Here is a 16106-nt window from a genome sequence, read left to right on the forward strand (position 1 = left end):
GGAGAAGACTCTTGAGGGTTCCTTGGACTGCAAGGAGATCAATCCAGTCAATCCTAAAGGAAATCAGTCCTGAATATTCATTGGAAGGACTAATGCTAAAGCTGAAACTCCAATCCTTTGGCCACCTGAAACTCCAATCTTTGGCCACCTCAAAGAACTGACTCCTGGGAAAAGACCCTGATACTGGGAAAGACTGAAAGCAAGAAGAGAAGGGGACAACAGAGGATAAGACGGTTGGATGGCATCACCGACTCAATAGACATGAGTATGAGTAGGCTCTGGGAGTTGGTGATGGACAGGGAAGCCTGGTGTGCTGCAGTCCATGAGGTTGTAGAGTTGGACACGACTGAGCAACTGAACTGAAGCAAAGAGACTACAGGGCAAAAATGGCAAAAGTTATTTTTGCATGTTGGGTTTATGGGTATCTTTCTTTTCTTTTTGTCAGCATTTTCTAAACTCACTAAACAAACGTGTCATCTCTTGCAACAAGAAAAAACATAAGAAAAAGAACGTTGATGCCCGGGGTCTGCTTTCAGGTAGCTACAAGTCAAAGGTTCGTGAATATTCCTTCTTCACCTGCAAAATGGCAGGAATTAAAGTGGTCTCTGACCTCTTCCAGACCTAAAATTCTGTCATTTCATGAAATAAACAATTGAAAGAAGTTGAGGAGGAAGACAGACAATCTCCCTTCTACCTTGTATCTCTGGCACAGACCAGAACAGCAGGAGTTCAACAAGTATCCAGAGACTGGTTTTCTGACTGATAAGGGATGATGCACAGTCATCTCAATGGGCTTCCCAGCTGACTCTGTGGTCAAGAATGTGGCTGCTCAGGCACGAGATGCAAGAGACGTGGGTTCAATCCTTGGGTCGGGAAGAGCCCCTGGAAGAGGAAATGGCGACCCGCTCCAATATGCTTGCCCGAAGAATCCCGTGGACAGAGGAGCCTGGCGGGCTACAGTCCACGGGGTGGCAAGGAGCTGGACATGGCTGAGTGACTGAGCACACAGAGGCATCTCAAGCAGCACATTCGGAGCTTGACCCCTGCTGCTCGAACTGGGAATAAAGTCCAAACTGAGGCCCAGGAGAACCAACTCTGCAATCAGTCCTGGAAATTCCTTGGCGCCAGCGGGTGAGGACTCCGCATTCTCACTGCCGAGGACTTGGGTTCAACACCTGGTCAGGGAACGAAGATCCCACAAGATGCACAGCGTGGTCAAAAAAAAAAAAAAGTACCTAAAATTAGTCCTGCCGTTGTCTCAAGGCTTCTGGCTGCTAAGAAGTTGCTTTGAAACCCTGGGCCCCCCTTTCTTAATCTGTAAAGGGGGGACTGTGTTCCCAGCTCCTGTTCTAGAGCTGTGGCTGATGTTTGGTGGCTCAGTCACGTCCAGTTCTGTGACCCCAGGGATCCGAGACTCTCCAGGCGAGAACATGGAGCGGGCCGCCGTTTCCTGCTCCAGGGGAATCTTCCCTGCCTGGGGACAGAACTCGTGTCTTGCGCTGCAGGCGGATGCCCTCCCCCAGGGGAATCTTCCCTGCCTGGGGACGGAACTCGTGTCTTGCGCTGCAGGCGGATTATTTACTGCTGCGACACCAGGGCCATGCCTCCACAACCCTACGAACCAACAAGTAAAGAAGAAGCAGAGGTCCTGCTGGCATCGTCGCGCTTCAGTCCCACAAAGCAAGTAAGTCACCGACAACACTGACTCAGGAGACGCTGCCTCACTGATACTACTTTAGATGAGGCACTTTCACAGGCATCCGAGAAATCCTTTTGAGAAAATGGGATAAGGACTGATTTTAAAGATACTATACTGCAATAGAAGGCTATTACTTTCCAAACGGGGTGAATACAGGCCATAGGTTAACGTCCTACTACAAATAAAGTTTTAAAAGAAACTAAAAAAGAAAAACAAAAAACGACCTTCTTCTTCATAAGAAAGAAAGACTATTGACTACTTAGGAATTCTTCCTTGGATAAGAAGTCATTTGAGCAAACAAGTACAATAAAATCCACCCCTCCTATCCTTCTTCTTTCTTAGGGAAGAGTTATATATGACAGGGACACAGAATGGATTTGCTGACATCAACCATGAGAGGTCAGTGTACGGAAGAAAGGTGTGGGAAAGGGAAGCTGACCAAAAGGAGCAGAAGAACGCAGGATAGAGAAAGGGAGAACTGGAAATGAGGCTTTCCACTAAGGAGAACATGTGAGAAGGGGAAATGTCTCAGAGGAGACAAGGAATGAAATCTCGACCTTGCACAGTAATAGGTGGATGAATTCTAGAAGCTAAGAGATCAGCTTTAGGACAAGTGGTTTGCTGAAATCAAGAGAGTTTCTAACACCGTAAGGCTTTGGTGACCTGAGGTTCTGCATCAGAAAGTAGGTAGGAGGAAGCCAGGTCTGCAGGATTCAGTTCTTCCACCTCAGAAATGAGCAGCGGTGACGTGCTCCGAGAAAGGAAGAAACGAAAAGAGAAGAGTTTGCCTCTCCAGAAGCAGAACACCATCTGGGCCTTGGGATCCCAAACGAAGAGAAAAGTGAAACAGAGGTCTGTGCGGGGCGACTAGGGGCAATCCAGGCGCTGTGCTTAGGGTGCAGAGGGCCCCACACGCAAGGGCAGAGAGCATAGGGCTCAGGCCGCCCAGGGAACCTGGAGGAGACAGCCGGGCCCTGCCTCTCCCCACCTGCCCAGGACCTCACGTCTGGGAGACAGAACCTGGGCGGTCCCGTCCAAGAGATACAAGAAGGAAAGAAGGCCACCGACCCGCATACCCGCAGCCAGCCGTCCGGGACGCGCACGCCAACTGAATCCCCACCGCCGCCTCCGCATCCTATAAGGAACACGAATGCCTCACTCGCTGGCGTGAACGAGCACTCAGGACAAGTCTTCCCACCTCTGGAGGGTCAGTTTCTACTGTATCAACAATGTTGCTAACGGTAATAACTTAGAAATGTTAAAAGAAAACCTTCAGGCAGCATAAAGTCCAATTTAAAAGAAGGGGAGTAACTAACGTTATTACAGAAGGCGGCCATCAACAGGTACCTGCGGCGCAGAGACGCTGTGCCGCGCCGCGCCCTCTCACGTGTATCTCTTCCAGCGCAAGACTGACCTTTCAGATTCGCGCGGCCGGCGGGCCTCCCGACATTATTCCTCTGGTGCTTGGAGGACATGCGTTTCATCTGCCGAGGCGTGCTGGGAGGAGAGGTGCCATAAAGGTTCTCTGTGTTGGCTTCATCTGAAAAGTCCTCAGGATCAGACTCGGAAATCTTGCAAGCTGAATCTCCCAATGCGTACTCTTGCCTGGTAAAGACAACAAGCGGAGAAAATACTCAGTGACAGATGAACTGAATTCAAACTTAAACCACTCCAAGCTCCTTTTAAGAAGTCTCCGTAACACTTTTCCGTGCCTCCTTGGGCTCGTATACCTTGCTCCTCTATTGCAGTTGCGGAAACTCACAAGGAGAACGCAGCCCCCGTGTTCCTGCTCTCAGCATGCACAGAGAGAGCTGCTGTGCAGTTTCTGTTGTTTGGAGAATTCTCTCCAACACAGATGAAGTTTAAAACTAAATACTTGAGGATTAGGGGGAAAAAAAGAGCAAAGAACTGGAAGATACAAATCCGACTGAACTGAGCATCGCTAACGTGCTAGGCAGCGACAAGCTAAACTGCTGAGCGGCCTAGTCCTGCCCTGACTTCAGGGGCCCGCTCCTTCCCCTGTGAAGCACACACAGACAGAACAGAGAGTAGGACCCGAGCAGAGCGCGCGGGTAACACGGAGTACGAGCCAGTTCTGTGTTCTCCGATCCGCAGCGCAGCGTGGCTCCGGGGAGGGGCGTGCGGGGAAGATGCTGCGCACGAGAGCAGGGAAGGACTTTCTCCCGCCCTCCAAAGGGCGGTTCCTCCTTAACCTGGTCTCTGGAAACTTCCCGCCAATTCTCTGTCCCCAGGAGACTTCTGAACACCACTACTACGTGGATAAAGTTCTATTCTTTGCAATGCTAATGAAAATAAAATTTGATATATAAACTGAGAACAGATACAGTTCCCCAACTGCAAACTGGACAGATGCAATCATGAAGTTCCTTTCAAACATGGACCCTTACAATCGAACCTGTTCTGAATCTTCTTTATAATATATACTTCATACTTTTTAAAAAATAGAACTCTAAACTAAATTCAAGATACAACCAGTTTTCTCCCTGGAGATTTATACATCCTGTTATAAAATCAAAGCTATTTCAAAATCATGAGGGGAAAAAAAAATTCCCACCCTAGAATGTACGATAACATTATTATTGAAGGGATTGACAAAAGATCCTTATCTTTCAACAATAAAAATGCTGCAGAATTATTCAAGTTTACAGTACTGAAATATTTAAAGAATCCCTGCGATAGGTCAAAAACTGATTTTTAAACCAGACAAGACCACTCTAGATACTGTGAGTGCACACGCCCTCCACACATACAGGCCCACACAGTCAGACACACAAGAGGAATATTCTGAAAGCTAAATGAATCAAATTAAACCATAAGCAAATTTAGACAGAAGTTTTAAATGTGCCTATTCCCTCAGGCTAGCTATCTTTGTTATTTAAGACTGACAGGGTCACACAGCAAATAACAACATGGGCTTCCTAGGCACCACTAGTGGTCAAGAACCCGCCTGCCAGTGCAGGAGACATAAGAGACGCGAGTTCCATCCGTGGGTGGGGAAGATCCCCTGGAAGAGGACATGGCAACCCACCCCAGGATTCACGCCCCGAGAATCCCATGGACAGGAGAGCCTGGTGGCCTAGTTCATAGGGTTGCAAAGAGTCAGATACGACTGAAGTGAATTAACACGGACATAAATTAATTTGAAATTTCCTATATTCATTTCTTCTACACTCACTGCAAAATAGTTGATTCAACTGAGAAAAAAAAAAAAAAAACATGGCTATCAATGACAAGGTTGCTGATTTCATTCCCATCTGGTTTTGTGGTTACTAGCACAAGCTTTCCAATGAATAACATAGGCTTTCTCACACAAGGGACTAAGGTTCAAATCCTGACTCTGCCAGTTACTAGCTGTGTGGGCCTCAGCCAAATTATTTAAAATCTCTGCAATGCACATATATAAAATAAGGATAATTAAAAAAAAAAAGGGTAATAAATATTTAAACTCCATACCTGTAAGGGCTAAACCCAATAAAGCATGCTCAACAGGAGCAGTATGAGAAGTATCACTAAATGACTGATGTCACTCAGCACACATCTGCTCAACTTGGAAAGAGAATCTGCCTTTGACTTCAGCATGAACATGACCAGAAAACTTCTGACATTTTAACATCTGAAGGTGAAAGTGAATTCGCTCAACCATGTCCAACTCTTTGCAACTCCATGGACTGTGGCTCTCCAGGCTCCTCTGTCCATGGGATTCTCCAGACAAGAACACTAGAGTGAATTGCCATTTCCTTCTCCAGGGGATCTTCCCGACCCAGGGATCGAACCCAGGCCTCCCGCATTCCAGGCAGACGCTTTAAACTCTGAGCCATGAGGGAAGCCCCTTTAACTTCTTCTAACTCCTTTCAAATTCAGTATTATAACTCTATTTTCCCTCCATTAAGATAAAGTCAGTGGTAAGGAAGGACTTTATATTCATTACTTTTGTATCTCCAATAGTTTTCAGTACAATGTTCAAAACCATTCACTGTTTTTCCATGATAATACATCTCATATATTACTGAACAGGGTTAGGTGTGAAAGAGCAAATCAGACCAGGTTCAGAACACCCCCTCTGCGGTGGTGAGCATGAACCTGGGAGGCAGAAGACCCAAGGCTGAGTCCTAGTCTTACTGGATGGGTGACTGCACACAACTTAATCTGAGACTAAGAAGAAATAGAGTAATTCAGAATGTATAAGGTCAATATTCTAAATTATTTCAGGAAATTCAGTTGTGAAGACCCAAAAAAACAAAACAATAATAAAAGGCGATGCAGAAAATACTAACTCATCAGACACGCATAAAAAAATGGAATGCTTTACTCATATGCAGCAGTATTATGTGGATGAATGAACTAATGCAATGTAACGTGCAAGTAGAAGAGGAATTTTTGAAGAGGGACTAAAATGTCCACACTTCACTAAGCCAAGTCTCCAAAGGCAAGGCCCCAGCCCCGAGGACAGAGTCATGAGCTCAGGACAGGAGAGTTCATTGTTTTATCTACAAGGTCCGGTGCTTCTAGCAGATAAACCAATCTAAGAAAGCGCTGCTGCTGCTAAGTCACCTCAGTCATGTCCAACTCTGTGCGACCCCACAGACCGCAGCCCACCAGGCTCCCCCGTCCCTGGGATCCTCCAGGCAAGGACGCTGGAGTGGGCTGCCATTTCCTTCTCCAGTAAGAAAGCACATATTTTGAAAATGCTAACTTTTATGAAAAATTGAATTTAGGGAAACAGAAAAAGGTATCTGTGTTGTACTGGTCTCCAACTGTGGGTAAAGTATTTCTCTACACATGGAAATATTCACTTGGCTGCACTTTCCAAATCACAGTAGAAGACTAAGTCCCTGTAATAATTCTATAGAAGTTGAATATCTCTTGTTTCCAAACCTACATCTATTCCAAAAGGTCACAATAAACTACTACTGATTTCAAAGCATTTCCAAACTTTAATTATTCTAGCAGCAAACATAAAGAAAGACAAGGAAGTGAAGATGAATACTGTCATAAACACTATATTAAAATCAATCAAACGTAACACATTTTATCCCTCCTTGTTCATTATGAACCACAGAAAATGAGGTAGGAAAAATGCCATGTGCTGCCAGTCACTATATTTATTCATAATTAAAATAAATCTTGGGAGAAGCATTATACAAAGATGAAGTTATGCATTTAATACTTTCTTAAGGTTTACTTAATCCTGTTAAGATGGTGGTCACACCTGTTAGAAATGTTATTGGTTTACATTCCATCCAAGTAACTTTGTAACTTAAACGTTAGAACAAAGTCCAACGTTACCTAAAAGAATTTTTTTAAAAGTCTAACACCCAATAAATAAAATTCACAATATCTGCCATCCTAAAATCTACAAAGAAACAGGAAGATACAACCCAAACCAGGAGAAAAATCAATAGAGACAGACCAGAAATGACTCAGGTGGATCTTACAGAGATGAAACACATGTGAAATGAAAAATACTCTGGAAAAGATAAAAGCAGATTAGCTACAACAGAAAAAAAGATCAGTAAACTTGACGATACAGCACTAGAAAATACCCAAAGCTAATCAGAGTGAAAAAGACTGAGAGGAAAAAAAAAAGGAAGAAAAAGAGAAAGACCAGAGCATCAGCCATCTGCAGGATAAACATCAAGCAGGGTAACATACACGGGCTTCCCTGATGGCTCAGTTGGTAGGAGACCCAGCTTGAATCGCAGGGTCAGGAGGATCCCCTGGAGAAGGAAATGGCAACCCACTCCAGCAGTCTTGCCTGGAGAACCCCATGGACGGAGGGGCCTGGTGGGCTACAGTCCATGGGGCTGCAGAGTCGGACACGACTGAGTGACTGATCCTTTCACATTCACTTTAGAATTGATATAAGTACAGTAAAATTAATACTCTAAAATTAGCTAATGTAGTTACTAATCAGAAAAAAAATCTAATTTCTAAAAATTCTATTCCATTTAGTAAGAGTCGGACACGACCTAGTGACTGAACCACCATCATGTAACATATGTGTTATTGGAGCTCAAAACAAGAAAAGGGAGGAACAGAAAAAATTCTCTGAAGAAATAAGGCCTGAAAATTTTCCAAATCTGGGGGGGGAAGAAAAAAACAACAAATGCAGCAGCTTAAAGATATAAGAATCTCAGCAAACTCCAAGCAATAGAATTATAAGAAAACTACCAGTTTTTTATTATAAGTATTGATTATGAGTATGATAATCAAATTGGTAAAAAAAAAAAAAAAAAAAAAAACAGTGACAAAGAGAAAAATCTGAAAAGGAGCCAGAGGAAAACAACTCAGTTTGGAAGTTTTAGCTGAGAATACCCTGGGGGGTGGGGTACGAGGGGAAACTGAGCAAAAGTTTATTCTGTCTTTCCTTTAAAAAAAATCATGTAGACACAAAATCTAGGAAAATAAATACTAGGGGTAAATTAAAAAAAAACTTGCATCACTTCAAGTAACTACCCAAAAGCATCCCAAACCTCACTTGGTATTAGCTCATGTGGGATGAGCTCATACGGCCAGTTGACTGGTTTAGAACGTTTCCATGGATACCAATTATTTTGGATAAGGAAAGTAGTACAAGGTCTACATCAGCTGCCCTGAAACATTTTTCTTCCTTGTGTTTTAAAACATACAAATGTGAAATGTCTTTCGGGTACTAAACCTCTGACAGTCACATAAAACAATGTGGCATTCTTTTAACATGAAACCTTGCTCAAGCACCGTTCAGGTGACCTGGAATCCAGTCTAAGAAAAGCACCGCTTAAACTCAACCCAGAGGGGTTTGGTGGAGTTTTTAAATGAAGTATGTGGAAGACAAAAATTCAAATAACTTGGGGTTAAATAGTTCTGCTCTGACATCATAGGTAAAACCACATGGTGCCTGAAATAGTTCATCTATAAAATAATGAAGTTGGATTAGATGAGCTTGAAAACATCTGTGGTTTTGCAAAAGCCCTTAAAAAAATTAACTTCATTGTAAGTTCTTTAGCAAAGTCCTTAAACATAAAATACTTTATTCCATATTAGTACCGTTCTCACCTGTGTGAGTTTCTCTCCACCTCTTCACTGATCTATTCTCTATGAAATGATAATTAAAGGAGGGCTTTTACCACTGTGGGAGAGGGAAGGAGGGGTTGGCAAAGGGGCTAGATTTTCTAGGTTTCTTTTTTAGATACCTTACACAGTTTGCTTGGCCTGCACTATAAATTAAAAGGGGCCAAGTTTGAGGTGGCATGGCTGGCTTGTACTGTGAGAGCCAGTTAAAACTTAGCTGACCAATCAACTGTCCTGTAGTTGAATGTCTATCAGCTTACCTACAGGTAAGCTGTTATCAAATCTCAAGTTCGTCCAACATTCATGACTTTACTTATGCGCTGATTCAGAGTATAGCTCTGTGCAAAACTAGCAAGCCTTCACTATTTTTCGGTATAGACATTCAAATTCTTTCAACTATAATTTATTTTTTAAACAAAAGTAGACATTTTAAAACAAGATTTCCTATGGAAATGAGTAAGAAACTATCCCCCCAACTAGACTCAAAAGCTTCATGAGGGCAGGGACCTCATCTGTCCACTGTTTGTCCAGGGTGGAGAACAGGGGCAGACTGCATGGCCACGACTATCTGCTGAATAAATGGATGTGCGAGGTTAATAATTATCTAAATTCTATTTTAATAAAATCACATTTAATAATTTGAAGAATGCAAATTTTTAAAGGCTGTAAGAATTAAAGATTGCTAACTTCTCACAATGTTGTTTAAGAGGTACTGTTAACCTAGCTGCCAAGATGACTACTGACCAAAACAATGGCAATGAAGTATGCGATAAGGAATAATGGTTCCGGACTCAGAATAACTTATTAACAAGAATACAAGTTTTAAACAAATTATTATGCTTGCTAACACTTTCATTTATTTGAAGTCTTCTATCCAATATCACTGGGTAAGTGATATGGGTGAGTCAGTTAATTTTTAAATATATACTTTTTTTTAATATATACTTTTAAATATATACTAAAAGCATTAAAAATGAGACATGCACCCAGGTTGGATGCATGAGACAAGTGCTCGGGGCTGATGCACTGGGAAGACCCAGAGAGATGGGATGGGGAGGGAGGTGGGAGGGGGGATCAGGATGGGGAATACATGTAAATCCATGGCTGATTCAATGTCAATGTATGGCAAAAACCAATACAATACTGTAAAGTAATTAGCCTCCAACCAATAAAAATAAATGGAAAAAAAAGAAAAAAAAAATGAGACATGCAAGTAAAAACCTGAAGCGCCTGTGGTGGCTGTTACTCTGGTGGCCTCCCAGTATTCACATCCTTGAATAATCATCTCCTCTTGACGAAGGTGAAAGAGGAGAGTGAAAAAGCTGGCTTAAAACTCAACATGCAAAAAACTAAGATCAAGGCATCCTGTCCCATCACTTCATGGCAAATAGATGGGCAAACAATGAAAAAAAAAAAACAGTGGCAGATTTTATTTCCATGGGCTCCAAAATCACTGAAGATGGTGACTGCAGCCATGAAATTTTAAAGACTCTTGCTCCTTGGAAGAATAGCTATGACAAACCTAGACAGCATATTAAAAAGCAGAGACAGCACTTTGCTCACTAAGATCCACAATCAAAGCTATGGTTTTTTCCAGTAATCATGTTTGGATGTGAGAGGTGAACTATAAGGAAGGCTGAGCGCCAAAGAATTGATGCTTTTGAACTGTGGTGCTGGAGAAGACTCTTGAGAGTCCCTTGGATTGCAAGGAAATCAAACCAGTCCATCCTAAAGGAAATCAACCCCGAATATTCACTGGAAGGACTGATGCTGAAGCTGAAGCTCCATCACTTTGACCACTTTATATGAAGGGCCGATTCACTGGAAAAGACCCTGATGCTGGGAAAGACTGAGGGCGGAAGGAGAAGGGGACGACAGAGGATGAGATGGTTGGATGGCATCACCGATTCAACGGACCTGAGTCTGAGCAAGCTCCGGGAGATAGTGAAGGACAGGGAAGCCTGGCGTGCCGCAGTCCATGGGGTCACAAAGAGTCGGACATGACTTAGCAAACTGAACGACAACAACTTGAATGTGGGCTGACCCCGTGACCTTTTCAGTCATCGGAATGTAGCAGAAGTGACTCTGGGCCAGTTCCAGGCCTCAGCCTTACGAACACCACCCTTGTATCCATCCAGGGCACGCTGGCCACCAGGTAGGAAGTCCAGCCACCCTGAGACTGCCAGGGTCTTCAAAGCCTCACGAGCCAGAGGGAAAGGCTGTATGAAGGAGAAGCCAGGCAGGCCAGAGGCCTCTGAGGGCCCACCCCAGCTGACGGCCGGTGCCAACTTACCAGCCTGTGCGTGAGGCTATTTCAGACCTTCCAGCTGTCCCTGAGGCCAAGCCAACACCACGAAAAGCAGAAGAAACATTCAATACCGCAACAGATAAAAACTGGGTTTTAAGTCATTGAGCTTTGGTATGGTTTGTTAAATTATAATAGAGAATCTGACACACATAAAATACTTAAACACTGTATTTTTGCTTTAAGCCCAATAATGGGTTAAAATTAGTTAAGACTGATGAGGCCACAGCCTTGTCTTTTAGTGTGGGTCCCTGAGACAAGTCAGGCGTCCACTTCACCAAATACACCACAACCAAAGGATAGCATCTGCCATCTCCACTCTCTGGTTCTTCAAAACGGAACAAAAATTTAAAGGTTTCCATAGGGTAATTTTTCTGGATTACTTAAACTTCAACAGTTCTTTCCTACCCCTAACTTAATGCTAATTTTCTTTTGGTGACCTATCTTCAGACTTTCCCAGGCAGTCCAAATTAGTTTATACAGAAACTGCAATTCCCTTTTGCAGTCACCTCTCATATATTTGTATAATAGTTTACTAAATTCTGCAATTACTATTAAAACATACAAGAGACCTAAAAAGATTTAGAAACAGATGAGGAACTCTTGATAAATATATAGGTTCAACTGGTGGGAACAGAAAATCACAGGCGTTTTAGAGAGCAGTCTATTAGTCACAATCATTCATGATGCTGTGAGCATCAGCTGATATGTTTTACAGAAGAAATGGGGAGGGGGAGGTCTTGGAAAGGGTTATGTAGATGAGTGTGCAAGGTCTAGCTGGCTTAGATCTTCTAGAAGTCTTATTTCACTCATGAAAAAATTAAAGTGTTAGTCGCTCAGTTGTGTCCGACTCTTTGCAACTCCGTGGACTGTCCCCCACCAGGCTTCTCTGGCCATGAAATTCTCCAGGCAAGAATGTTGGAGTAGGTAGTCATTCCCTTCTCCAGGGGATCTTCTCGACCCAAGGATTAAACTCAGGTCTCTTGCACTGCAAGCAGATTCTTCACCGTGTGAGCCACCAGTGAATTAGATTTATGCAAAATATACTTTATCAGTCCTGAAGTAGATAAAATAAAAAAGAACACAAAGATAGAAAACATATATATGAAGAAAAATTACTCCATATGGATAAAATTTACTCATCACTAGAAATAAACATAATTATAAGTTATTTTAAAAATACTGTCATTGCAGGCTTTCAGAAAAAAATCATACACTCACATAACAAATGCTTTAAAGATTTCATATTATTATTCTTCACTTCTGGTTAACCAGAAGACTACCCAAAAAGAACTAGAATCAGAAAAAAAAGAGAGAGAGGTTTTAGGTAGTTAAAAGCCTATGAGCTGTGATACAGATAAAAGACAAATGTGATTATTTCTGTAATTTCGGAAATTTTACTGCAAACAGTTGAGTACTTTAAAACAATGGGACTTTAAGACATTTTCAAGTGTGCTTTCTTATTTTTGCAGTTCTAACGCCTCCAAAAAAATGTGAGCATATCTATATCTTTATCCAAAGCTTTGCAAATCAATCCCTGACTGTATGTGTACAGATTAACAAGCAAACAATCAAAACAACCTTTTCTGAGGTGCACTCGCTTGTACCGGGGTGGTGGTATCAGTAGGGAGCATGCCTCTAAACACAAGAGGTGAAAATAAGCGGCTTGTCCTTCTCCTTACAGGTGCAATTTACAATGAATGCCAACCATAAATATATCTAAAGAAAAGCAACGTAAAACGATGATTCATGCAAAGGCTGCTTCAGGCTTAAGTAAAGAGAACTCTGGGGCTAAGGCAGGGAAACTGGAAAGAAGAAAGCTGTGTCAAAGCTGGGAGGGAAAACCAAGGGGCCCACACCATACGAAGAGCACACAAAACATTTAAGAGTTTAAACAGAAACAAGACCAGTGTTTAAAACTTTAAAGACAACAACAAAGAACTGTGACCTTCTTTTACTTACTCTCTTCCTTACAAGTGAAAACATTTTCAAAATCCCCTTATTTTACTCTGAATTTATATGTGGAAAAAATGTTGTGTATCATGAATTACTTCCCATTAATTCTCAGAAATCAAGTAACTAAAGAGCTGCTTTCTGTAGCAAACAGATGAGCTGTCTGAATCACCTTAATTCAAGTTATCATTTTTCTAAGTTAAATTTTAAAAATCGTTAACTATAAATATGCTCTATGAAACACATATACTTTCAAAAGATGAACTCCAACGGTTGAGGGGATAAATCGAGGAAATACAAACACATGATATGCTCACCCAGTGTTTTCAGTGAAGAAAAACAGGAAGAAAAGTGGGAAAAGAAATAAGGACAATTTGGACATTAAACCTCTCACCTCGGCTTTGACATTAGCACAGACAGAGCTCATTTACTTGGAGACCAGATCTTGGTTTCCAACACCACGCTCCAAGAAAAGAACCAGGACTTCTTGGCGAAATGGCCAATTCCTGGACTGACTGGAGTGAGGAAGACATAATATGAGCTGGGCGTATCTTGTACGTGCAGCACGCTGAGGAAGTGTTGAAAAGACAAAACACCAACGGGAGCATCTTAAAATGACCACAGGAGCAACTGAAAGAATCCCCACTGGCCAAAGCTGGAACAATCTGAGCCGCAAAATAAACGACAAAGCACTGGATTTTAACCATGAATCCATGAGCCCATACTGATATAAATAATTACTATATAAATAAACAAGAGAAGGGACAAATCTTTACGGAAAAAAATCCAAGTAATTTACATAGAAAAGTGATCAAATAAATCAAGACTATCAGTAATAAGTCAGGTTGAGAACACGAGCTCTCAAATGACCAGAAGGGCACTTCACCTCTGTGGTCACCGTCCCAAAGCCCTAACTCCAGTCAAAGCACGAAAATAAATCCAGACAAACCCAAACTGAGAGAGAGTATATAGAATATCTGACTGGCCCTCCTTAAAACTGTGACAGTCATCAAAAGCAGAGTCTGAGGAACAGTAACAGCCAAGACACGGATGAGGAGACAAGGTAACTAAATATGACGGGGTGTCCTGGCTGGGATCTGGGACATGACGTGCCATGCCATGGGATTCTATGACAACGCTTAAGAAATTTACTATACAGATATAAAAGACTACAATCCAGGACGAAATGAAAAATGTGACATAAAATTAAGCCATTCTGTATCACTATAACTGGTGACTGTGGTTATAAGGCAATTTTTAAACAGTAGGTGAGGAAATCCCTCTTAAAACAGTGACTTCCGAAACTGGGGTATGCATCAGACTTCTATGTTTTGCATCAGCTACAGAATGCCTCACACAGTAATAAACAACTTGCGCTGCAACAGTGTAACTGATGGCTTACATGCTGAATACCAAGCATCTTGTCAGGCACTGTGCTCAACACCCCACAGGACCTCATTTAATCCTCCATGGAGCTTTCTGGCGCCGTTTTTGGCAAGGCCCATTCTTGTTGATTATGGAAATTATCACACTCTCCTTATCAAACACCGATCACACAGCAGGTACTCACTTGGGCAATCGACAAATGCTGTGCCATCTCACCTTCCCAAGAACCCTCTCCCAATCCCTACGCTGCAGAAGACGAACAGCAGACGCAGAGGTCACTGGTCTGCTCCCTGGAATGTGTCTGGGCAGAACTGGGGCCCTGGTCTGACCTCAAAGCCGAGGACTCTGCCACCTTGGGCCCACCTCTCTGTCCCAGGTCCCGGGGGTGTCCACCTCCTCCCAAAGGCAGGCACGGAGCCCTGCGGCCCTGGGGAAGGAGGTCCCTGTCGGCTGGAGACAGCGCTTGCGGGAAGAGCTGAGGGTCCGCGCTCTCTGGCCAGCGCTGGGGTTCCCTCTTTTGGTGAAGCCTCTGAGCTCTTCTAGGTCTACATTCTTCACCTACTGCCGTGGGTGAGATGCTGAGCCTGAACTCCGCCCTGGGAAGACAGAGTGTGGCTCCGATATTGATAAGGGAGGAAAACATGAGAATTTTGTCTTATTTCTGCATGTCAAAAATAAGGTGTAACTCAACTCCGCTCTCCTTCAGGGAGCTGCCTACCTCCTTCAATACTATTAACTCCACGCTGGGTAGACACTGTGCAGCTACAATATAAACAGAAGGCTCGGGGGGGAAGGGGGGGGCGGAGAGATGAGAATTTCGTCTTATTTCTGCATATCAGATAAAGGGTGTAATTCAACTCCGCTCTCCTTCAGGGAGCTGCCTACCTCCCCGACCAAGTACAGGAGTCACACCCTGTCTTCTCTGAACTCCAGAGAACCCGTGCCCCTCAACCTAGCACTCATCAGATCAGGCTGGGTTTCAGTTTCATGTAAATCTGTGTGTTTATGTCTAAAATAGAGCGTAAAACCACCCCCTGGAGGGACAGGAAACAGGCCTTTTAAATTAGAGACCAGTTATTTGAAATCAACAATTAACTTTGAGAATGAGATTCTGTGTAAGAGCTGAGAGGAAAGAAGAAATAAATTTTTAAATGTATGTGATTTCATTCCCTGTAGGTTTCTGTTTCTTAGGTCTCTATTCCAATGATTTCTTTAACTACAGTGGAAAACTGCACATTAACTGTTTCACAGTGCAGGGTGTTAACTACACCATCAGACCCTCAGTTCACTCAAATCGGCTCAACCGGACAAGGGCTGTGCCAGCAGCTGAGGAAACACACATTACTGAACAACAGGCTCGCCACGCCTGCCCTCCTCAACGTTTCCATCTACACAGAGAAGTAGGTATTTAGCAGGTCAGTTCAGTGGCTCAGTCATGTCCAACTCTTTGCGACCCCATGACTGCAGTACTCCAGGCCTCCCTGTCCATCACCAACTCCCAGAGCTTGCTCAAACTCATGTCCATTGAGTCGGTGATGCCATCCAACCATCTCATCCTCTGTCATCCCCTTCTTCCACCTTCAACCTTTCCCAGCATCAGGGTCTTTTCCAATGAGTCACTTCTTCAAATCAGGTGGCCAAAGTATTGGAGCTTCAGCTTCAGCATCAGTCCTTCCAGTGAATATTCAGGAC

At 43.1% G+C, this 16106-nt stretch overlaps 1 protein-coding gene across 5 annotated transcripts in view; it reads right to left on the bottom strand.

The window, feature by feature from the left end:
* The window catches only part of MAP3K4 (mitogen-activated protein kinase kinase kinase 4), a 134610-nt gene that overhangs the window by 64457 nt on the left and 54047 nt on the right, over positions 1–16106 (bottom strand). For all 5 annotated transcript variants that reach the window (XM_065931032.1, XM_065931035.1, XM_065931034.1 and 2 more), the window contains exon 2: positions 3114–3304. In XM_065931032.1, the coding sequence (XP_065787104.1) occupies positions 3114–3304 (191 nt within the window). The remainder of the gene's footprint in view (positions 1–3113; positions 3305–16106) is intronic.

Source organism: Muntiacus reevesi, chromosome 3, assembly GCF_963930625.1.
Source record: "Muntiacus reevesi chromosome 3, mMunRee1.1, whole genome shotgun sequence".
In the NCBI taxonomy this organism is placed as follows: domain Eukaryota; kingdom Metazoa; phylum Chordata; class Mammalia; order Artiodactyla; family Cervidae; genus Muntiacus; species Muntiacus reevesi.